General features: G+C 36.8%; 2 protein-coding genes across 5 annotated transcripts; one reads left to right on the top strand and one right to left on the bottom strand.

Annotated features, from left to right (window-relative positions):
* Window positions 1-35: 35 nt before the first annotated feature.
* Window positions 36-17,994, bottom strand: LOC111322622 (oxysterol-binding protein 1). Of its 4 annotated transcripts, XM_088742738.1 has the most exons (12): window positions 17,942-17,994; window positions 17,126-17,197; window positions 16,390-16,623; window positions 16,066-16,292; window positions 7,474-7,703; window positions 6,308-6,892; window positions 5,358-5,486; window positions 4,221-4,466; window positions 3,412-3,633; window positions 2,780-2,875; window positions 2,296-2,489; window positions 36-1,630 (listed from the first exon to the last, which is right to left on the bottom strand). In XM_088742738.1, exons 1-12 carry the CDS (start codon window positions 17,977-17,979, stop codon window positions 1,267-1,269), a joined length of 2,637 nt encoding a protein of 878 aa, XP_088598864.1. In that variant the 5' UTR covers window positions 17,980-17,994; the 3' UTR covers window positions 36-1,266. The 4 variants fall into 4 exon arrangements, with proteins under 4 accessions (XP_088598864.1, XP_022781481.2, XP_022781482.2 ...); XM_022925746.2 differs by lacking the exon at window positions 17,942-17,994 and having other exon boundaries at window positions 16,066-16,271; window positions 17,126-17,533; XM_022925747.2 differs by lacking the exons at window positions 16,066-16,292; window positions 16,390-16,623; window positions 17,126-17,197; window positions 17,942-17,994 and adding an exon at window positions 10,455-10,787.
* Window positions 17,995-20,905: 2,911 nt separating this feature from the next.
* LOC111322620 (transmembrane protein 45B) lies at window positions 20,906-23,400 on the top strand. Its single transcript, XM_022925744.2, has one exon. It carries the CDS (start codon window positions 21,118-21,120, stop codon window positions 22,021-22,023), a length of 906 nt encoding a protein of 301 aa, XP_022781479.2. The 5' UTR covers window positions 20,906-21,117; the 3' UTR covers window positions 22,024-23,400.
* Window positions 23,401-23,505: the final 105 nt, after the last annotated feature.

Genomic DNA, 23,505 nt, shown 5'->3' with positions numbered 1-23,505 from the left:
CCTTAGCTAAACCACAAAAGAACAAAACATCTGACTTTTTAAATCTTAAATATTAATTTAATACCAGAAATTCAAACAAACAATTGTGAAATCTATTATTAATTCTTTTTAATCTCTAATCCAGCCGAGGACTGCCATCTGGGGAACACGGTCCAAAGCAAAATTGATAAATAATTCTACAGTCACATAGCACCTCACTGAATTTCATAAAATTTCTCAGATGAATCACGGTGTGAAAACTCTGTCATACAAGATAATTTTGATTAATGTATTTAATTTTTTTTTTTAAGACTTTCAAAGTAAGGAAACCTTTGGTACATCAGCAAACCTAAATTGAACTTTACCATCCTAAAATATCTTCAAATCTTATTCATCAGTCAAGTGCATTGCATCTGTCTGCATCTTTCCAGAAACAAAATGTCGTCTACTTTTCCCCTTTTCGGTATTGAGGAATAAAACTAGATGTACTTTTCAGTAACAAAGTTCATTCTTGTTTGTTTGTAGCCTACTTTTAGCTGTTGAAATGCATTTACAGTTTTACACTATAAAAATCAACTCTCTAGTTATTTCATTTGTTGGAAAACAGAGATGTCACTCAACAACTTCACTTCAGCAAATTTACCCACAGAATGTCTGACCCACATGTATATACCATTTGCAACTTTCCAAACAGCCAAGATGACCAGATATTAAAGTGATGAAACAAGCAGTGATATCACAAGAGCATAGCCGGGGGGGGGGGGGGGGGGGGTCCTGAGGTGCCTGTGACCCCCTTTGGCAGGCCTTCTTTAGAGCAAACAACCTACAATATTCAGGTAGCAAAAACACCATGACAATATCTTGGCCGTAAAAGCCATAGTTGAAAAGCCCACTTTTTTAAAATTTGTTTTTTTTGTAAAGTATTTTCACCAACAGCTCTTGTATTTAGTTAATATGGGTCTGATACACGTGGGAGAGCAGCGGTGTAAATGGTGAGTAGCCTCTGTGACCCCCCCCCCCCTTGAAAAATCCTGGCTACGCCCCTGTATCATATCCAGCTTACTGCCAAAGACCACTTTCATAAATGGCTGCCGGATTAATATTATTTTGTTTAAATTTAAATTAGCCCTTCTGGCCTCGTTCTCCAGTGCAAAATTCAAAAGAATACATTATCTCAAGCAAGGCCAGAAGGGCTAATTTAAATTTAAACAAAACAATATTAATCCCGCAGCCATTAACGACAGTGGTCTATTAGAATCTAGAAAACAGCTGAGTGGGTGACGTTAATTAATAAATCTCTGGACAAAGACTCCAATCATGTCTTTCCTTGGCTTCCCAATAGCCACCTTTGTACACATGCACAGCAGTATCTGTCACTTCATCTACAACATTTTCAAACCAAACAGGCTTGTAACCCTCATAAACTTTTCCCTCTGTCTGTGCTTCTGAGGCCTCCGCCTCGCGCTTGCGCCTTCTTAGTCGTTGCATTTCCTCCAATTTCTGCTTCTCCTGATTAGCTTCATCCCATTTACAGTTTTCCATGAGCCGCTGGTCTGGTCTCCTCCGTGAATCAGTTGGGGCAACACTATCATCAGGATCGTTGAGAGCAAGAGCAAACTCAGTGAAGTAATACATTTTCTCGCAACCAGGCCTGAGAACAAAATGATTGAGGAAATAATTAAATACTACGAAAATCATTTTCTCATACCCAAAGTGCCAATTCAACATCCAGATGTCTTTAACCAACAACTAATTTTGAAATATAAGTTCCTACATCAGCAGAAATCATGCATGTAGCTGGGAAAACTCATTTGAAATATCAATATCAAATGACATCTTTGATTATAACATCACCAAAGTATAGTGCACACTCTCATTGGTCAATTCAGTATTCATTTCCATGGGTGTACACTGTTGACATGAGTATATACAATGACCAGTTTTCATGCCTTTGTTTTTTCTGGTTATGTATGATTTGTTTCATAAAAGAGAACTCTTTCAGCGCAATGTGTCAATATTCTGTTTAAAAAAAAAAAAGGTAAACACCACAGCACACACACTTTTGAGTTATGGATGCACTTGGGAGGTTTGCTAAGCACTCAAGAAGCTAAGAATAGTGCAAGGCAATAGTTTCCTGCTTAGCAACCTCCTGCATGCATCCATGATTCAATAGTATATGCTGTAGTGTTTATCATTTATTAATTAAATAGTTAACAGAACTAATAAGGATGCATTCAATCTGATGTCACTAGTAGGTTCCCATAGGGTATCCTTTTAAGTTGTTGTTGGGCAAAGTTTGTCAACAATTAAACTTACAGTGGTGGGTTTTTCTTCCACAAAGTGACTGGTGGTAGAGTCTGTGCCTGACTCTTGTGTGGAGTAGATGTTGGCTGCTTCACATTTGAAGGAGATCTATGGTACACAACTTTGGCTCCATCCAGCTTAGTGTCCCATGTTCCTGATATAACATATCTGACTACTTTTGAAGAGTCTGTAATTACTCCTGTCACCTAAAAGAAAACAATGTCTTTCTTTCCAACACTCAAATTGCTTGGGTTGCCACATTTAAATTTACCAAAATGCAAGTATGTCACTAATTAAATGTAAATTGACAGTGTCAACTCAAAGCCAATTCTATCAAACACTTGGATGTTATATTGAAATCCTCAGTACCCTTGTGACAACTGTCACATGATCACACCTACCACAAAACAACCTCCCTGCTCCACCCTCCCCTCCCCCCCCCCCAACAACTAAAAGGGCCACAGATAAAATATCAGGGAAAAAATACTGCCATTACCTTTCTAGGTGTGTCTCTTCCAAAATAATTGTAAGCATCATACTTCAGATGGCAAACATCTTTTGTTGTATGATTCTCAATGTCCATCTCACCTGACTAAGAATAACAACAAGGAAAACATTAAAATATGTAATTGATAAAGGAAGGTCACATCCAACACTTTAAGTTGAAAAAAAACAAAAAACAAAAAACAAAAAACAAAAAAAACAAAACAAAGTGAAGCTCAATTTCCAGGTATTTTTCCCATATTAGAAATATTGGGACCAAAAGAGCATTATATCATCTAACGAATTTAATTCACACAAATAATGATGAAGAATCCATTGTGTAACAATAACTTAAAAATTGACTAGCTATTAAAGTTATTTATCGTATCTTTATTCAATTAACTTTCTATCTAACTTCCCACAACTACAAGTTAACTTTTTCCCTCCATGGAGTGATCAAATAGGAACTTCTGCCTGCAAATTCAATACTTTTTCTTGCAGAAAAGTGATGAGAAAGCAGAACAAAATGAACTATGTGATGTTGCTTCATTTAACACCAGATTCTCAAAACTTAACTTAAGAGAAATAGACCACAGATTGTGGAGAATTGATATTCAGATCTCATTACCAGATCTCTCAACTAACCTGGTCAATCCACAGTTTCCCAACAATGATATTATGGACAGTAGTAGTAACTTTTTTCCATGTGTAATGATTTCCAGACTTGTTAAACTTGAGATGTGCAACACCATGCGGAATGACTTGTAAATACTTGCCACGGAATTTACTTGTACAAGTGAATTCCTGCCAGAAGATCCACTCTTTGTGCTCAACATGAAGGGTGGATGCTGGGGGGTGGTGGCTCACCTAAAATAAATACCACATATTTCTTTAACATTGAAGTCTTTCAGTTACAACTGACACTTTTTGCTGAAAGCTTTTGGCGAAAAAGTCATAAATTGAAGCTTTTAAAGATCTATGAACTTCCATGAAACTCAACAAAGAATTCTTGATCTTACATTTTTTGCCACCTTTTAAGCAGAATGCCATGAATGTTGTAGGAATGTCTATCTTGGTGATTTTCCCCAGTAGTTACATTGCATCACAAATACTGTAGACATTGGAACAGTTCCCTCTTAACTCCCTAACATCAGTATACATATTCTCCATTCTGTTCTTTAGACATTTCCTAAGCTGCTGACAAGGAGAATTTGTTTAACAATAAAGAACTTCTTTAGTTTGTGATCATTTCCATTATTCTCATCATCTTAATGAGTGATTTGTAGCTGTTGCCATCGGGAGAAATTACGTGCTGGTCACTCCAAGGGTGAATGATCCATCCTCTACTTTTTTGTTAGTGTTTCCATTGACATGGTATGTTATCTGACTTGCATATGGTAAGTTAGTGTTAGTAGAACTACCATCTGTATCTATATGTATCAAATATGAAATACCTGCTCAGCAAGTGATCGCCATCCTAAATCTTCTGTTCTATCAAATTCAAAGGTTTCACCAAGTAAGGGGTTGAATGGCTTTCCAGTTCTTGCGGCAGTTGTGGAATAAGAGGATGTTGTAAATGCTGCTACATAGCACATCTGTTCTGTGGATGTTTCACATGCTGCAGCCTTGTCTAAAAGATCTGTGTATTCAAGCTCTTCTGTGAGCCTCTGAAGCATTGAAATTGGCTCATTGAAGTTCACCTACAATGAATATTGAAAAAATGACTCAAACAAAAATCTTAGCCAACACTGAATGCAAGCAAGGGGAGAAGATACAAAATAATGGAGATAAGATACGATGATGGTTAAACATATTCTTCAGTACGTTGAAGGAAATCTGGGAAAACATTAACTGCATTGCCAAGAATTTTTGATGAGGGAAATAGCCAACACTGAATGCAAGCATGGGCAAAGGAAGATACAAAATGATGAAAACAGGATAAAATGATGGAAACAGGATAAGATGATGGTTAAACATATTCTTCAGTAGGTTGAAGGAGATCTGGAAGAACATAAACTGCATTGCCAAGAATTTGAAGTTCAAACTTCACCTCCTACACAACAGGTTACTTCCACAACTTGAATCAGGTGCCACTATCATCTAAACAGGTTTAAATCCATTATATGAACAGCCAAGTACCTTCTCACAGGGCTCAACATTAACTTTTCAACTTATCATCCAAGTGGCTAGTGACAACTTAGATGTTCCAACCATTTCAGTTTGTTTACTAACCACAAGCCAAAACTGAATTTCTACTAGTCTGTGGCTAGTTGGCTACCATTAGTGTGGAGCCCTGTTCTCATCATGATACAGTGAGAGCTTGCTTTGGTCTTTATGTTTGCAGCTACAACTAAAAGCAAACAGGTTGAGAAAAGACTTGGAACTTCTTTTCTGGGTGGTGTTACATTGACAAAACCTTGTATTTTCTGAATATTTACTGGGAAATGTGAGGCAGTTAGGGAGAAGAACCCCTATTCACAGCATGGGAGTAAAAGTGTTTAGAAATCGTACAAAATTACATAAATATCAGGAATTTGTTACCAGTAATTAACATGAACAGAAACAAACATGCAAAAGTCCCATCTACTCACAGGCATGGGTATTTTAGATAACTCTTTTCCTATACAATTCTTCAGAATGCTCCACAAGTTTATGCTGATGTCTGGTTTATCTGGAATCTCTTTCCTGAATTGCTTTGTCCCAAGCCTTTCAGTAGATTGCTAAAGAAAACACATCAATAAATTAATTGCCTCAAAACATACTTTTGGAGGGGATAATAGGATAATGGCTCCTCACAATGCCTAACACTGTTTCAGGAACATCAATTCTCCATGATTTGTGCACAAAATGAGAAAATAAGCAAGAATTACATTGTGTGCCTGATATAGTGAATTGATTATTGATTGGTTAATATAAAATGCAATCTATTATTCTCAAGCACTGGCTTGATGCCCCCATTCCTGTGGTTTCCAACATTTCAAATAGACAAGATGAACATGCAAAATGACTTGGGCTGCAAGAATGCCACAGGAAGCCTAGAAAACTTCCTTGGATTCTCATAAGCTGTAACAAAATCTCCTTGTAGTTTTCATTATAATTTCCTTAGCTGTCTCTGGCTTGAACTCACCTATAATTATCTTTTGGTTACTACATGTGGTGGGAAAATTTGGAGGGCTCTAGTGAATTGTATGAACCACAAAACCATAAAGCTGTCTTTGTTTTCCAAAGTTACTTATCATTTATTGCCAATGTCGTTCATACTTTCCATGGGCATTTTCTTGAAATTGGGCATAAAATCATGCCTTTAACCCAGTCAGTTGAAACATTTTTACATGACTAGTAAACTTGCTAAAAACCAATCAGACACAAGGTGAAGATAAAACAAATATTTTGCTAACCCTATCCTCTTTGTTGGTACTTTAAGCTACTGATCTTAATTTTTAATCCTTTGATTTATGGCCTGGGCATTTACTGAGTGGATGGTATACTTAGTTAGTAAAAAACACTTATTTAAGGGAAAAAAAATTAAACAGATACTAACAGTGACAGCAAAGGAGCCTCCAACAGTAAAAGGAGCCATGACTGCCTTGTTATTTGAACCAGTACTGATGGATCTACCATCTCTGAAAAGATCTAATCCTTCTGTGTCCTTAACAGTTGATGTTTCAGATGTTCCAGTTACACTGTCCTTAGATGCTTCCTGTTTTATTTCTGCAGTAGCTTGTCCAGTTGTATCTGACAAAGTTCTTGCCAATAGGGGTTTGGCATTCTCTCCATCCATACCAACACTCTGCTCTGAACTAGAGCTTTGTAAACTCTCACGGCTTTTGCTAACAGATAATGTGAACCCTTCAGGGTGTTCTGCTATAGCGTCAAAAAATTCAGCATTTTCCTCATCTTCTTCCAACTCCTCTTCATCGTCACTGTCACGACCCAGTTCAGATTCTGGTAAATCAGGTAACTTTCCAGATGTATTTTTTCGACAAGCTCTCTCAAGGATATTGTGCTGTTTAGCTAAGGCTTCTACAGTCTCTTCAAGATTTACTCTTCGCTGACGCTCTAGCTGTAAACTCTTCTGCCACCTCTTTTCCTGTGTCTGAGCAAGTTCCAGGAACTCTGCACATGCCTGTTAAGATACACAAACAGAGACATTTTAGACTTTTATATCAGCATGTATAAGACTCCAATAAATATGAATTGAAGGCTATGAAGTGTAAATTTGATTAACATCCCGTGATGAAAGACAGTGAAGAATTTAATAAATAACAAATCTATTCAAAACTGTCTTTCAATAAAATCTTGTAAATAGAAAATAATCAAAAGAAAAGTTTCTTAGTGAAAAAATGTCAAGCTTGATAATGAATTTGGTGATGGCAGAAAATAAAATGCAATTTTTTTTATGTTACATGGGAAAAAAGTAATTACCCTGTTCATTATTGTGTGATTGTCACGCCATTTTCAGTAAGCAGTTAGAGCAAAATCTTTCAGAACACAACAAACCAAAACACTACCACCAATAATACAGTAACACTAACTTGCACCACAATATTTTCAAAAAGGGACACTATATGAAAAGAAAAAGCTTCCTCCCACAGAAAATAACTGTATGCCTAGCTTCCTAAACATTTTACAGTGTCTGAGAACTTGCTATTCACAAGCTTCATTCCAGTCCTGTTAGCCTTTGAACACTTGTGCTCTGTTACTCACACTTATCATGGCATTTGCTGTTATCCGAAAAAGAGTAGCTTTTTCATTCACAAACTTGAGTTTTGCAGACAAGGAAGGATTATCTTCCACCTCCTGAAGCTCGACAATGGAACGCTGCAAGGCTGAGCCATGCTTGCCTACAAGATCATTGCAAGTCTGTAGGTCTTCAAGCTTGGCATTCAGTGGTTTGATGTTCTCAGCTTTTTCACTGTTGGTATCCTCCTCCTCATCTGGAATAAAACAAGAAAGAAAACACTTTACTTAAGAGCTGCCTGAAAAATCACAGCTTAATCCTTTAACTCATCAATTGAAAGTGATTAAATTGTAACTTCTCCTAGCAATACCAATATGCTATCTGAAAAACAGGTTATGAGAACTGACAAGCTTATCAGCTAGAGAGTTGTCTCGATATAAAATTGATTTCAAAGTATGACAGTCAGTCCAGAGAATTTGGGAGTAAAAATCATTGAATTCTGTGGCACCACACAGAATTCTCTAAATAAATTTCAAGGGGCCAAGTAACTTTTTCCCAGATATGTAGAATGTTAACTAGTTTCCTAACACTTTTCTTCCACTACAACATTCCTTAATCAAAATCCTTCCTTAAAAAAGTTGTAACATACATACATACATACTTTATTTAATGTGGAAATATGCTAAGCTTAAGAGCTAGTTTACAGGTATTCCACCTAACACCTAATAAAAACCTAACAACTAACAACGCTAATATCACAGCGGGTAAAATCACAAATTAAATACTGATTAAAGGCTATTTAAAACTGTTATTACAAGATTACCACCGCAATGTTTTAAGCATTCTTTAGGTTCATTTTTAAATATTTCGTAGTACTAGAATCTTAATATTAGAATATTTTTAAGATTTTTCTTTTAGGAGTTTTTTACATAGGGCCAACCTTCTAAACTCCCTTTTTAAAGCATTCTTTGCACATTTATCTTTGTTTTCAAATGCTTTGAATAAACATATGTATGTATGTGTATGTATGTATGTAATCAAAATACTATTAAAACTAACGTTACAAATCTACTAATCCCCTAAATAACATCAGAAAAAATCTCCTGCTAAGTATTGTCTTTAAAATTTACCTTCAACATTATTTTCACAAACAATAAGATCCAAAATACATGCACAATGTGCTCCTAACAAAGATAATCTTACAGAGGTATCTTTATCCCCAGATATATATTTTAATTGAAATAAATCTCACAAGATAAAATGCTGGAAGAATTTGCTAGCTTCATTAAAATGAGAAAGGCTGCTTTTCAATCCATCATTCTGTATTAAGTGTGTTAGACTTGCTTGAAAATAGGAAATAAGCTTCTTATTTCCAAATTAATGTTCTTCAGCTTGAACTGAACACAGTTAAACCTCATTCCCAACAAATAAATGTTACCTTTCACTACAAAAACTTGTTGCTGCATAACAAAAACATTGCCTATCCCAAAACAAACTCCTGCAAAATTTTCATGTTATGTAGAAGTCCAAAGTGCTTGAAGGTGAAAAAGTCAAATAATGTTAACTCCAGGGTAATGCAAATCTGCCTTTGCCTGAAACCCTTGGAAAAGCATAATTTTGAGAAAGCAGTTACTGGCATAATAAATAATAACATTACTTGAATTGTGTTCAGCTGCCTTCAAGAAGCACTTTATCATAAAAATGATCTCCAATCAAATTCCCAAGGTAAAGTTTGATATTTTAAATTAAAAATGCTCAAAATGGAGAAAACCGTCAGTAGAGAAATATTTACCAACTGAAATAATGGTCCCATAAAATAAAATAACTGTACCAAATCAATGTACCTTAATAAGCAACTGGCAAAGCAACAACTGAATTAATCAATCAAAAAACCATTTTGGAAAACAGAAAATAATGAAAAAGGAAATATCGCAGTTGTTTAGTAAATGGAAGCCAGAATTAAACTAGTGTTGGGTGAAAGGATGGGATTATGCAAAAATATTTTTGTGCTATCTGTTGTGCTGACTACAAAAGACAACCATTTGTAAAATGCAGTTGTGTAAAATGCACTTGAGAAAATATAATACAAAATTCACAAATATACATGTATATGATATTTAATATATTACCAAGGAGAATTTCAGAATCTGCAAAACCATTTGGAAGTCTAAAAACTAAATGTTTCTACAATGGAAAACAATTTCAATTTGACAGAGTTAAACAAATATTGTTAAACCTAACTTGTTCAAAGAAGTACCTTTATTTACCTATACCACATTTACAAGACCAAGGACAACTTGTGCAAAGCTTTTGCCTTGATCCAGTAGATCCTGATTTGATTGATTCTCCATCATTGTAAACCAAAAAGCTATTCTTCCGTGACTTTTGCCTTGCAAATCTCCACAAAAACATCACAAGAAATGACAACACTTTGAGGACATTGTTTTCTACTCAACTTGGAACTGTTCATGCAATGAATTACATTTTCATGCAAGAAATTGGATAATTTTTAAGGCTAATAAAGGGAAATACATGCAACATCAACTGATGATTGTTGCACCATAATTTGATACCCGAAAATCTGCAAATAACAACTGGCAGTGATCCTATTTAATCAAAATGCATGACATGAAAATTTACATATATTTGCATGTTGCCACAATTTCTAACAACATGATAAAGATACCACAAGGAGATAGGCTTAAAACCAGAAAAGAAAAATGTTGCAAAAATATGTATTGATTCCAAGCTGAAATGGGACCTTGTCAAGAAAACACTTGAAATATAACCTTTGGTTGAAAGCACTGAGAAAGTTTTAAGAGGTGTAAATCCATTTCTAATGCAGGTACCTGTAAGCTTAAACCCAATGAACACAATAAATAAAGATGAACCACTACAAAATGGCTACCAAAAAAAAAACAGACAACCATAACAATAAATTTAGGAGTTACTAATCCATAATTCATTTAACCAGAGAGGAAAACAACCTTAGAAAATACACACAAACCTTGACCAGACAATTTCATCTTCAAACAGCATCAAAGATCAGTAGGCAGTGATGATAAAAATTAATTTCAATATAAATTCAGTTCAAGAGAACTGTCCCCAAAATCCTCTCTGCAGTCCACTATTATTGATATCTTTAACTGACTTGTTGCATTTCAAGTGGTAGCATGAACTCGACACGTAAGAACTGAGCAATCATCTTGAAAAAGTCAAGAATTCTGCCCTCAGGTTTCCAATGTGAAATAAGCAATCAGCCCATGAAGCCCTCGTGTTTAAAAAGAGAGTCCACCATGAATGCATTTGTTTTCTATATACAATCCTGCCAGCAGCAAAACCACAAGTACAAAACCAGCCAAGAATATAACAACCAAAGTATGAACAGGCCCTAAATTTATTGAAAATGATTATGCAAATGACGAACACTCACTTACTATATGCTAATTTATATTTTTACCTGTTTTGAATTAGATCTGTCTTGGAGTCCAAGGTTTTCAATTTCTACCGAATAAATTTTTCTATGATTTTTTTTTACTAAATTATCTTAAATCCCACAGATACAAGACAGGTTTCTAGCTAAAAAGTTCTGGTACCTGTAAGGAATGCATTACACAACATATCACCATTGTGAATTACAAGTTTTTCATTGGATACAGTGATGACCTAGAGTGGATTCTGTTGCTAAGAGACAAGCTGTTACCCTGAGAATGGATGACCTCCTGAGCTAATTAGCAAGGCATCAACAGCTGTCTTTGTCAAGAAAACCATGAATCTCTCAATCTTCCTAAAATAATTGGCAAGATTTTCCCCTCTTCTTGCAAGGTAAACAAATTAAATTGACAAGAACAAAAAAAACAATTTCCCCAACACTACTTTTAGCGGTTTGAGCCGGAAAAATAATAATATACTCCATGCACAAGTACATGTAAATGTCTCTCATATCATTAAAGGAATTTTTCTAAATTGCATTTGATGGAAATAATAAATATCTGACAAAGACAGATTTCCATAGTCAAACAAAGTAACATAAAAGAGCAACACAAATACCGTGCACTTATCAACTGATAAGTACTAATTTCAAAAATTATGTTTCAACCTAAATAGGATGTACTTGCAAACAAAATTATATAGAAGGACCTGCCCTGGAAAACTACTAAAGAGATTCTAGAGTGAAACTTTTCTCTTTCCTTCAAGTCAGAATAAAAAACATAATTCATTGAGAAGCCTGGCTCATTTTCTTACTTGTGTTATTTGAAGTTGAAGTCCACAATTCAATCTACATTCTTGGAAAATGCAATAGAACTGTGTTTCTACACAAATGATTTTTAATCACAATATGCATTAAAAAAAAGCGAAGACCTGAGCGTGGCAAACAATCAAATTTTGGATGCATTGCAACAAGAGAAAGTAAAAATAGTCCAAGCACTTCCATTGATGTGATGTTTTTATTTCATGCATACTGAGATTTTTCATTACTGACTAATAATAATAATAATAAAGTCTTTATTCCATCATAAGATAAAACTACATATCTTATGTGACAGTGAATTTGGAAAAACCACAACAAAAATCTACATACATATTATGAATTAAAAAGTATGTCATTACAATAAATGGAGCTTAAACATCAACCTATTTACAAAGGTGTTCATAAAGTGCTGTGTATTAATTTTCGGGCGTGCACAGCCTTTTTTCCTAAGATTGTGTACATATGTCTTCTGGACAGGAATGATGTCTTTCAAGGTGTGGCAATCCGTTGATTTTAGTTTCTTCAAAATGTTTCGGTCTTGTTTGTTTAAAAGGTTCTTGATAAAAACTGGAAATGAGATAAAACGGCGTTTATGACATCCGTCTAAAAAATTTTGTACAACCGTAAGATCGGACTTAGATGCCCCATAGACTGAAAGTGCATAGCTAAAACTAGGCAAAACAATGGATATAAAAAGATGATCAATCTCTGCCTGAGAGTAATGTTCGTTTCTCAATGTTCGTAGGACGTGTAAACACTTGTTTGCTTTGACAAGCTTAGTTCTTACATGCTCATCAAATTTTCCATCACTCTGTAAAGTTACTCCTAGTAAAACGAAGCTATTACATTGAGGAATATTATTAATTGGATAGTAGAGTACATTATGATTTTTCTTTCTAACAACCAGCTCTTTACATTTACAAGGGTTGCAGACCATTCTATTGTCTTTACACCATGTTAAGAACTGTCCTACTAAGTTGGCAGAGGGGTCACTATTCCTAGCGACAGACGAAAAAATAGTGGAATCATCGGCATATTTAAAAAGCGGAGGGCAACCATTAAGAAAAAATCTCCAAATCATTCAAAAATATATTAAAAAGATACGGTCCGCTTACACTAACTTGTGTGGTTCCTCTATTGACAGATTTCCACTGTCCTAAAAAATTATAACTAACAAGTTGTTGTCTTGCATAGAGGAAACTATGATACCAATTGACAACGTATGGATTTAGAGGTAGCTGTTTCAGTTTGGCAGACAAAATAGCATGGTTCTCAAAATCAAAAGCCTTACTGAAGTCCATGGTAAAAATTCGCACTGCACTATAGTCACTAAATACTTGTATGTCTGGTGCTGGATAGCAAGCAAGGCATTTGTGCAACTACCTGCCTGTCTATATGCAAATTGGGTGTGGCTCAGGTCCTTCTCAATGACTGACTGTGCTTGCGTACGATACACGACCTTCTCGAACAACCACGCAATAACGGGAATAACATTAATACCATGTTAGTCTGAGTCCTCCATAGAGGTTTTGCACAGAAGCCATGTTGAATGGCAGGAACAATAGATTATTTTACCCATGAGAAAAAAATTTCTTTCTTAATATGCAAAACATTTTTATTGTTCCTGCCATCCAACATGGCTGCTGTGCAAAACCTCTATAGGCATGTTCACTTTGGGGAGAGGATTAACATTAATTTTGCCCTCTTCCAGGAGTCTGGTCATGTATAACTAGGCAGCGACAGATTCCAAACATGAGTGACGATTGGTGTGAGTAGCTCAGCACAGTCTTTCTAGATCCAGTACGGGAGGTCATCTGGTCCCGTTGCCGTTTTCTTTACATGAACTAAGGTATTCCAAACACACTGCTCAGATATTTTCGAGGGCTTCAAACTGTCCAGGATATCCATATCAATAGGTCTAACGTAGGTATCATCATAGCACAGGTTGGTGAAGTAGTCATTCAGACGAACTAGAGAGTTCTTGTCCAAATTTATCAACGATGACCTCCAAAGCTGCAATAGGATGTTCACGCCCTTCCGCCACTCACTGCTACCAATGACAGCTGGTTTTCTTAATGTGATCGGACAGCAACAGCACTGTTAAAGCAATAAACTCATATAAATTGGACCGATAGACATCCAAGACTTTAAGACTGTCTCTCACATAGATCGCAACACCCCTTTTTTCCTTTTGTACAAGTCTGCCCAACCTCTGTCCTGCCTGAACACATTGTAATTTGGGATATTCACCACGGTGTCCAGCATATTGGTGGAAAGATGAGTTTCGCTGATAATACACACATCAATGTCCTGAGATATCAGGTCAGCCTCAAGCACCACAGGTGTTCGTAGATGACTTTTTGTTTTCGACGAGCCACAAATGTTCGTAAACAAACATTTTGGGACAGCAAAACCCTTTGATTTAGAGGTGGATGTTTTTTCAGTTGTGTTAACCAGCGGCATGTTAGTTAAGTTACTCCAATCCACTTTCTGACCTTCAGCCTTGACGAAACGGCGACCTCTTGGTTGAGGTGGATCGTGAAATTCGAGCCCCATGTTGCCTATTTCAGAATGTCGAGTGACTTGAACTGAGATAGAACGGCCAGAGATGGCTTGACTAACCCATTTCAAAGTTTGGAAACCAACAACAATGAAAATACATTGTTCATTTGATCAGAGACACAAACAAGAGTACTTTACAGTGTAAATCTCAGTATTTTATCAAATAAAGCATTTTCCAAAGTGGCTCATGTCAACCCATTCGGTCCTGTGCACGCCATCTTCCACCATGGTTTTCTATGGGATTGTTTATACAGGTCATGATAATTAAATAGATATAATAGTTACTTCAATTTGAAACATGTATACTCAGGAATTGTACTACAGCTTTCAAGGAGTAGATCAAATATTCAAACAAAAGAAAAAGAGAATATTAATTTGCAGTTAACAGTTGCAAAAGAATATCCCCATTCCTCATGCATTACAAAATAAAATGCGCGTGAAGAAAACCTCAAGGTATTGCCATTAAGATAATGTTGGGATGGTGCCTGGAAAGTCTGCACGAGCTGCACATGAGCTCCAAGGAAACCATGACAACCCTGTGGGAAGGCACCTTGAGATTTCATCGCACTGAGTGCCTCAGTGAAAACAAACAAACAATTTTCAATAGTCAGCTTTAGGGAGGGCAGAGAAGGGGGGAGAAGGGCTTCTTAAAAGTGAGTATGATAAGCAACCTGATCAACAGTGGCTAGATATCAATAAGGGAAATGCAAAAGTACTAGAGCCCAGAGAAGTTCCAAGATTTAGGGCCAGGGCACAGCAGGCCAATATTAAACCTGAGATCACTATGCATATTCTCTGTACTATTCTTTATATATTTCCTAAGCAAATTTGCTACTTGCTCACTCAAATGGCCATCACTGATCATATAAAATTTTAACAGAAGCTTCTAGTGGCTATGAAAACCATCACAAATTACCTAAATTATTATACATTGTAGTCATCATCTGTCTTCTCATTGGCTAAACGCCCACAGTTAATTCTGGGAAACAGCACAACCTACAGATTATTCACTAATCTGTACCTACAGATTAGTGAATAATTGTGATATCTGGAATAGTCAAGGTCGAGGTAAGTGTTATCAGCCAAAGCCAAAGGCTGACGCTGATATCACGAAAACCTCATCCAATAATTGTTTAGTATACCATTACTTTAGACAACTTGGACTTCGGTGCTAGAGACATTTGGCATGATAAATATCAGATAAAGATGCATTTCAATTTCAAATTATTTTGGTACATGACTTGGATCGAAGGAATTATAATGCATGCCTAGAAGGGCTCTCTGTTCTGGACAACACTCCCTTTGTAATTGAAGGTAATAAATTATGACACATTTTTTGCTCTTTCTCTTACCAATTACGAATAAACAAGTACATGTGTTTATACCAGGTGATGTCACTATTGTACAGGTACACGTATGCGATAACCGCGTCAACGGAAATAAAATCCCTAAATCAGCTGTTTTGTGATATTTTCTTGCAGCGCCGAAATACAAAATATCACACATTAAAGGCGAAGCATGAAAATTAAATTAAAAACAACCACATCCCCTATGGTAGTGACTCACTAACGCAGATTGCATGCTCAATTGAAGAGTACATTTAACCCCAAAAACAATAACCAAAGAAAAACTTAAGGCCCAGTTTAAATGGCTTCACACACTTATCGATCTTATTTAAGTTGCCAGAACGATTTATAATGATATTTGATTCAAATAGTGTGAAACTTGAGTTGTAATAATCACAGCTGACAAAACTCTCAGCGATCAATTTTGTTTATCACGGAAGCAAATAACAACAGCAAACCTGACTCTAGCATTTTGATAGCCTTCGCTTTAGCCAATTCCAGAGCTGTCACCCATCTTTGTCGTTCAACCTCAGAACTGGCTCTCATGTAGAAAATCTGTGTACCTCCATTAGAAATGACAAAACTACAAGAGTCTTCCGAATCGATGAAAGCACCGGCCAAGTTTATTGTTCCTCGACACGTATGTGCCATCTCGGCTTGGCTTCTGAGGAAGAAAAAAAACATTCTACTTCGGTTAAAACAAACCTTAACATATGCCATTGAAAAGGATCGTCCGCCATCTTGAAAACACAACCACATCGACCTAGGTCTAAATTTAATACCTGTAGTAAGAAAGAAGGCCGTTTGAAAGGACAAACCATCGTTTTTGATATCCTTTGATGTAATTCGTCCACTTTAGGAGCCATCCTCTGAAATGGTCCAGGCAAACTTGTCCGTCAGGCATACTCACATATTCTGCAGGGAGATCAACAATAGCAAATTCTTCGTTCATAGCGGGGCGAGCCATGGTCACGTGACACGATGGAACTGCTACCTGGACCCGGAAAACAGGCGATCTTTGGGAAAATGAAGATGAAACGAATTTTTTTTATTTTATCGTCTTAGATTCTATGTGAACTTTACCAAGGACCTTTGCACTCTAGAAGTGGAGTATCACACAAGTTGCGACAAAGCATCACCCCATATTGCGTAATTTGGATGCCGCTGGCCAAATGTAGGAACTGCACAGAATATTATCCCGTGGGGTGGGAGGTGGGGGGTGGGGGTGGGAGAGAAGTAAGGGACTCCTTCTCCACTGAAGAATCGCTGACAGTCATGTCTCACAGATCTTATTTAAATGTTTTCAAGAGCCTCGCATGAATAAGCATGGATAATTATGAAGTTCCAAATGAATGCTGACCTCTCCAAATTGTATTGTACTGCTTACATCCTAGGCTCCTATTGGCACCAAATGGGATTTTCAATAAGAAGGTAGTATGGTAAATTTGGTTTCTAACGTGCATAGGAATGTCATCATATACCGAGAAACAAGATTTCCTGTTTTTTTTTTGCACCTACCCTGAATGTTGGAATGTAATGGATCCGTTGTTAATCACAAGAGTTCCTTCTGTCCCACAATTTCTGTCGTCGCTACAAGAACAAATCACACCCATGAAAAATACGATGTTTACAAGTGAGCATCTTTTGAAACTACGTTCTCGCCTTGGCCTGCATTAGGAGAGATTAGTACCGGCGATGAACTGTGATTCCGACCGGAAACAAATAAAAAATTTTGGATTCACAACATATTGACCCCAAATGTAGGGCTGAAAGTCTACTGACGGCACTGAGGTATTTGGAAAGCCTCAAACGTTGTTTATCTTCGGTATAAACATCCACCAATAGAGATGAACGTCCTCAAAACCAATTTTTTTTTTCTCAATCCACGCTCAAAGATGTTGACCTTGAGAATGTCTGTGCGTCTCCAGCCTCCGCCGATGAACTTGAGAACAATCGCATGTTGTGTAAGTGTATGTGATATCACGCAGTGACGTGACCATCTTAGCATGTCACGCACATTTATGTTGCCAAATCTGACACCGGATTTTGAAGCACATCATGATCATATTTTTTGATAGACGGTAGACATTGCAAATAACCTCGTTAAAATATATATATATATATATTTTTTTTTTTTTAAAAGGTAACTGTGGACAAATTACACAGTTGAACCTCATCACTTTTCTGTTGTAGCCGCTAAACAAGCGTCCTTTTTTCGTCGTTTGTTTTAGGCAATCGTAGACGGCTGCGACGGAGTGAGAGAGAGGGAAGTCACTATGCGCATCGCTCTCGGCGGGCGTTTACCTAAAAATAAAAAATAATAATAATACTTACACAAGTTCTGTCGGCTTAGTTTTACTGCTGTTCACCATTTAAACCTCAGAAATGATAAGAGGGAGAAGGAACAAAACGTAGCGCCAAAAATTTTTTTCACCGATTGGTTTACAAACAAATTTATATCGCTCGATCACGATTCTCACAGCCAGAGGAAAAATGTATCACAAGTTGAGTCATGGGTTTTCCTTGGACTACCCACCGCGAACAAATTTACTTGCGTAATTCTCTGTTACATGGCCTATTTTGAACTTAGCCTTCCCCATATGCGATCACCCCCACCCCCCCCACCCGTCATTTCTGGATATTCCTCTTCCCAACAAATTTAGGATAGGTGATCAAAGGACGTACAGGGGGCAGATTCGATAGAGTAACATAAATCGAACTAAAAAACATGGTAATCTGCAATTTCTGTTTGCGGCGTTTTATCAATTTTTTTTCACGAACATGAAATGTTCTTCTTCCAATGGGCAAGGTCCAAAGGCTAAAAGGAAAAATAACAGGAAATCGCTCTAATCCTGGAGGCTAAAGGAAATATGTTTACAAACTACACCATGGTAGTGTTGCAAGTTTGCAAAATTCCAAACCTACGTTTTCAAAAACACTTGTCAGTAGACTGTAAATGTCACTCTAAAACTAAGAGTTTCGCTGAACCGCTGAGACTGAAACAACCTCATTCCCAGGGCCTTTCCCTTAGTCACTCCCCAACTAAGGGAAAGGCCCTGGGAACGAGGTTGATACTGAAAGTGATGACGGAAAGAAATGGCATTTGCAAGATGATATCGTGAGGAAGCCTGAAAAGAAAGCTGAGACTTAAAAACATGCAAGAAGATAAGTGTAATAAAGTAAAGAAACGGCATTAAAAGCGGGGCTCCCACGCGCGCGAAGAGCCCCATACCCATGGAAGATGGTCAACCTCCTTTCGTTTGGTTGTCACGTGACTGACTGAGCGTACGCACGTACGTACGTGACTTCAGATTGCACGGGCAGGGTAGGGGAGACTATCAAAACAAAGGGAGGGGTGTCTCAGGCGAGTCTTGGCAAATGCATATCTTTTATGTTATCATTAATATTACGAACTTGGGAGCTCCGCTTTTAGGCTTGGCTATATCTATATATTAGTGATAATTTAGCAGTAGACATTCCGGGAGGTGGCTTCGTCCTGTCCACTGTTTCCAGGTCGAATCGCAATTGGGAATGTTGGTTTTTTCGGAGGGAAGAAAACCGGAGAACCCGGAGAAAAACCCTCGGAGCAGCCTGGACGAGAGCTAACATTAAACTCACATGACCAGTTCTCGTAGATTACAGCCATTGCGTGAAGTCTACATCTTTCAAAGAAAGATAAAGGGAGCACAAATCGAAGCTTTATATATCTAATCACTTGTTGATTCATCCAAATCGTGGTGTTTACCCGCATCATATTTTAATATTCCGGTGATATATTAATTCTGTGCCAATTCAGTTTCCTTTATCTTTTAAAGTTTAGCCCTGAAAAAGTCATCGCACTTTCTTCAGTGTGGAGTTACCCATATACCAGTCCAGGTTTTTACTTTTTCTCTCCTTCAGAACCCAGAAAACGGTTGTACAAGCATTCAAGAGATCGCGAACAATATCCCTTTGACCAACCACAGTAGGTGAGAAAGAGTGAAACAAAAGAGCGGATGAGTTCGAGTCATTTTCACTTCATTTAAAAATTAAAATCAAGGATACTGGATGCATCAATAGACCCTTTACACGCGCGCAAGAGTGCCTTTAAAAGAGTTCAGTTAATTTGTGACGCAGAGGTTTTGTTTTTTAGAATGACGACTGATGATAACTTAAAAATGGACATTTTAGTTTCGTTCAACTTTGATGCACAATCTTTGGACAACGCTTCAGTAAGCCGTTTTGCAATATTTTTTTTAGCACTTCGAGGTTTTCTTTTTCTTGTTCAGAGATGCATAAGAATAAATTCTGAGTTATTTGAATATGAACTTTAGTTCATTGAAGTTTCCATTTTCAACGATTTATCAGCGACTTTCTCCTATTTGAAATTTGAGCATGATTGTTGAACAAGTTCCTGTTGGCCTGTAGCGCCTTGGCTGTGAGTTATTATTGAAATGACACGAACTCGTCTTGTGTTTAATAATAATAATAATAATAATAATAATAATAATAATAATAATAATAATAATGATAATAAAGTCTTTATTCCATCATAAGATAAAACTACATATCTTATGTTACAATGAATTCGGGAAAACTACAACAGAAATCTACATACACATTATGAATTAAAAAGTATGTCATTACAATAAATGGAGCTTAAATATCAACCTATTTACAAAGGTGTTCATAAAGCGCTCTGTATTAATTTTCGGGCGTGCACAGCCTTTTTCCTAAGATTATGTACGTATGTCTTTTGGACAGGAATGGTGTCTTTCAGGGGGTGGCAATCCGTTGATTTAGTTTCTTCAAAATGTTTCGGTCTTGTTTGTTTAAAAGGTTCTTGATAAAAACTGGTAATGAGATAAACGGCGTTTATGACATCGGTCTAAAAAATTTTGTACAACCGTAAGATCGGACTCAGATGCCCCATAGACTGAAAGTGCATAGCTAAAATTAGGCAAAACAATGGATATAAAAAGATGATCAATCTCTGCCTGAGAGTAATGTTCCTTTCTCAATGTTCGTAGGACGTGTTCGTCTTGTGTTTAACTCTTTACTCACTAATATTAAAATGCGTATTCTCCACATTGTTCACTGTACAATTCCTAAGGTGCTGATAAGGAGAATTTGTTTGACAATCAATTAGCTGGTGATCATTTCTTTTATCCTCGTAACCTTTAGGAGTGATATTGTAAGGAGAAATTAGATGTTAGTCACTCTTCGAAGTTAAAGGGCAGTGATACGGTTAATTCATGCATCGGTTGAAATTTGTATCCATGGTGTCAAAATAAATATAAAAAAAGTTTTGTAATTCGGAATTTGCTGGTTTCTACGGCGATCAAAAAAGTGAACACTTCTTTCGTCAGTTTCCGAAAATGATAATAAAAGTCATATGTCTCAATACTTGTCTCGACAATATCAAGTTTGCCTAGCAGAGAAAACGGATGTGTCAATCTTTGCCGACAGTTCTCGCACCATAATTGTTCAAACGCTGTCACGGAAGCGTAACTTGTGATCTATACTAAAAGATGGGTTCTTACGCCGGCCATGTTCTTCCAGGGTCTTTTTTCATAATATTTGGCCTATGGTGGTGGTTTAACATTCTTGCTAAGATTGCGGAAGCCCAAGCAAAGTATTTTAAAAGACACTCCGTTGCGCAGCGAGGGCGAACCGAGAAATTTGACTTCGAACTCGACTTTGAATCTTCTGTGTGGATGAAAGTTCCTCTATCATGTCTGAGAAATTTCCCTGTCGAACCTTGTTTGAAAGTTATAGCATGCACTGTCGGAATCATTGCGGAGCTATCGAAAGGCAAATGGAACCTTCTTGACAACCATGGGCACTTTTCGCATCTAAACAACTTCGGTCACGCGACAATGTTTGGTAGTTTTCTGCTGGGTGCCATTGCGGAAATTTTTCGCTACTACAACGTCTTATTCGTGCCTTCAACAACGGATCATGTGTTGTTATCAATGGCTTTTTTCCTGGTTGGGGAGTTGTTTTATTACCACATCGAAGGACGCAACGAACTAGATCAAAAGCTACATATTCCGCTATACACTGTTGCATTTTTCATCGCCTTTATCGTACTGCTGGAAGCTTGGCAACGGAAGAGTCTCATCTTGTGCATGGTGCGCTCATTTCTCGTTGTTCTCCTCGGTACCTGGTTTATTCAGATCGCTCATGTGTTGTACGGGCCTCGTCCCTGGCAAGACATAGGATCAAACCACGCATTTGTAGTGATTGTTTTTGCGTGGCACATACTGGGTTTGCTGGCGTGTTTCCTCGTCAATCTTGTTGTAATTGGAGGTGTAGTCCTTGCATTCTCCAAGGCAACAAGATGGTCGGCAGTCCTTAACCCTTCAGGATCTCAAGAGAAAAGTGAACTTCACAGTTTGATGAACGTAGAACAAGATAACGAGGACAATGCGTAGACTTGTTAAAAATGAATATTAGACAGACGCCGTCGATCAACAGAAAGTCTCATGTTTTAACATTAATTTCCAAACGACTGTCTTACCTTTCTTTAACAAAAAATAGGTACGACTGAAAAGCCTCAATCACGTAGCCATTGGAGTTGTAGAAACTTCGAAGGTTTTTTTACAAGGACTTAGTACTGGTAAAGTGTTAATTAAATGGATTACAGAAAAAATCTTACAGAAACTAAAACTTTGTAGAACATAACAATACATCATCAATTTAATATTCGATAAACCTATTGCTTACGTGACATGCATGCCAGATAGAATAACAACACTTCAAGGAGACAAAAAATGAATACATAAATAAATAGATAAATAAGAGAAGAGATGAATAAATTTCAAATATTAAGCCGTATTTTCGACAATATTAAAAGTTGATTTCGACAGTGTGGTGTAAGAGATGGGTTGTGTAAATGACATTATTTAAGGAGATGACTCAACCGTTATATTAAAATACTATTTTCGTTGGTGCCGAGGCGATTTTTTGGTGTCCACATGGTTTTACCGTTTTGATCGACAATGATAATTTTACAATTAAGATATCATCTTTTATTATCCAACTGTGCTTCGTAGAGTACAACTAACGCGCGAGACGAGTACCAATATCACGCGATATTTGTACTCCAGAAATATCCGCGAAATTCGCCCACACTGAAATAGCAATTTGGCGTTTTGGATAATAAATCTCTTATTAACCGTTTTGTTGTGTCGTATCGCTGAGTATTTTTACTCATTGTTTGTATTTTGACTCGCCCTACGGGCTCGTCAAAATACGGCGCAACTCGTAAAAATACTCAGCGATACTACACAACAAACTTGACTTCTAATAAGATATATTTATGCATAAAGAGGACGAGTCATTCTTCTGTTTGTTAACAAATATGACTTAACAATATTCGCCGGGCCTGAGGCGAATAATTGTGTTAATGTAATTGTTCAGGTGATTGTCAGAGTAAAAAAACATAATTTCGGCCTCCAATCTGGAATTGTTTGTGGTGCGTTGCGACTTTAGATGTCGGTCGAGAGTTGCTTATAATGAAAACAAGCTAGTTTCCTTGTTAAATCTTCAGACTATGTCAAAGGTTTTAGAAAAAGAATTGTTAATTTTCTTTTTTCTGATTAATCTATGAATTTGTAAATAGTAGATCCGATTCATTGTATCATGCCGGAAATTTTTTCTCTTTCTTAATGTAGTTCACTAGTTTTCTATCGCGTATTCATTACCTTTTTTATTTGGTTATTTATTTAGTTATTTTAGTGTGGTTATTAATGTAGCCTTGTAACTGTAAAACTCTTGTAGGGAGTTGCAATAAAGTGTGTATGTATGTATGTATGTATGTCTGTCTGTCTGTCTGTCTGTCTGTATGTATGTATGTATGTATGTATGTATGTATGTATGTATGTATGTATGTATGTATGAAGACTGCCCTCTTT

Source organism: Stylophora pistillata, chromosome 13 (assembly GCF_964205215.1).
Source record: "Stylophora pistillata chromosome 13, jaStyPist1.2, whole genome shotgun sequence".
In the NCBI taxonomy this organism is placed as follows: Eukaryota; Metazoa; Cnidaria; class Anthozoa; order Scleractinia; family Pocilloporidae; genus Stylophora; species Stylophora pistillata.
The sequence above is the reverse complement of the archived record's forward strand: the minus strand, read 5'-3'. Positions and strand labels throughout refer to the sequence as shown.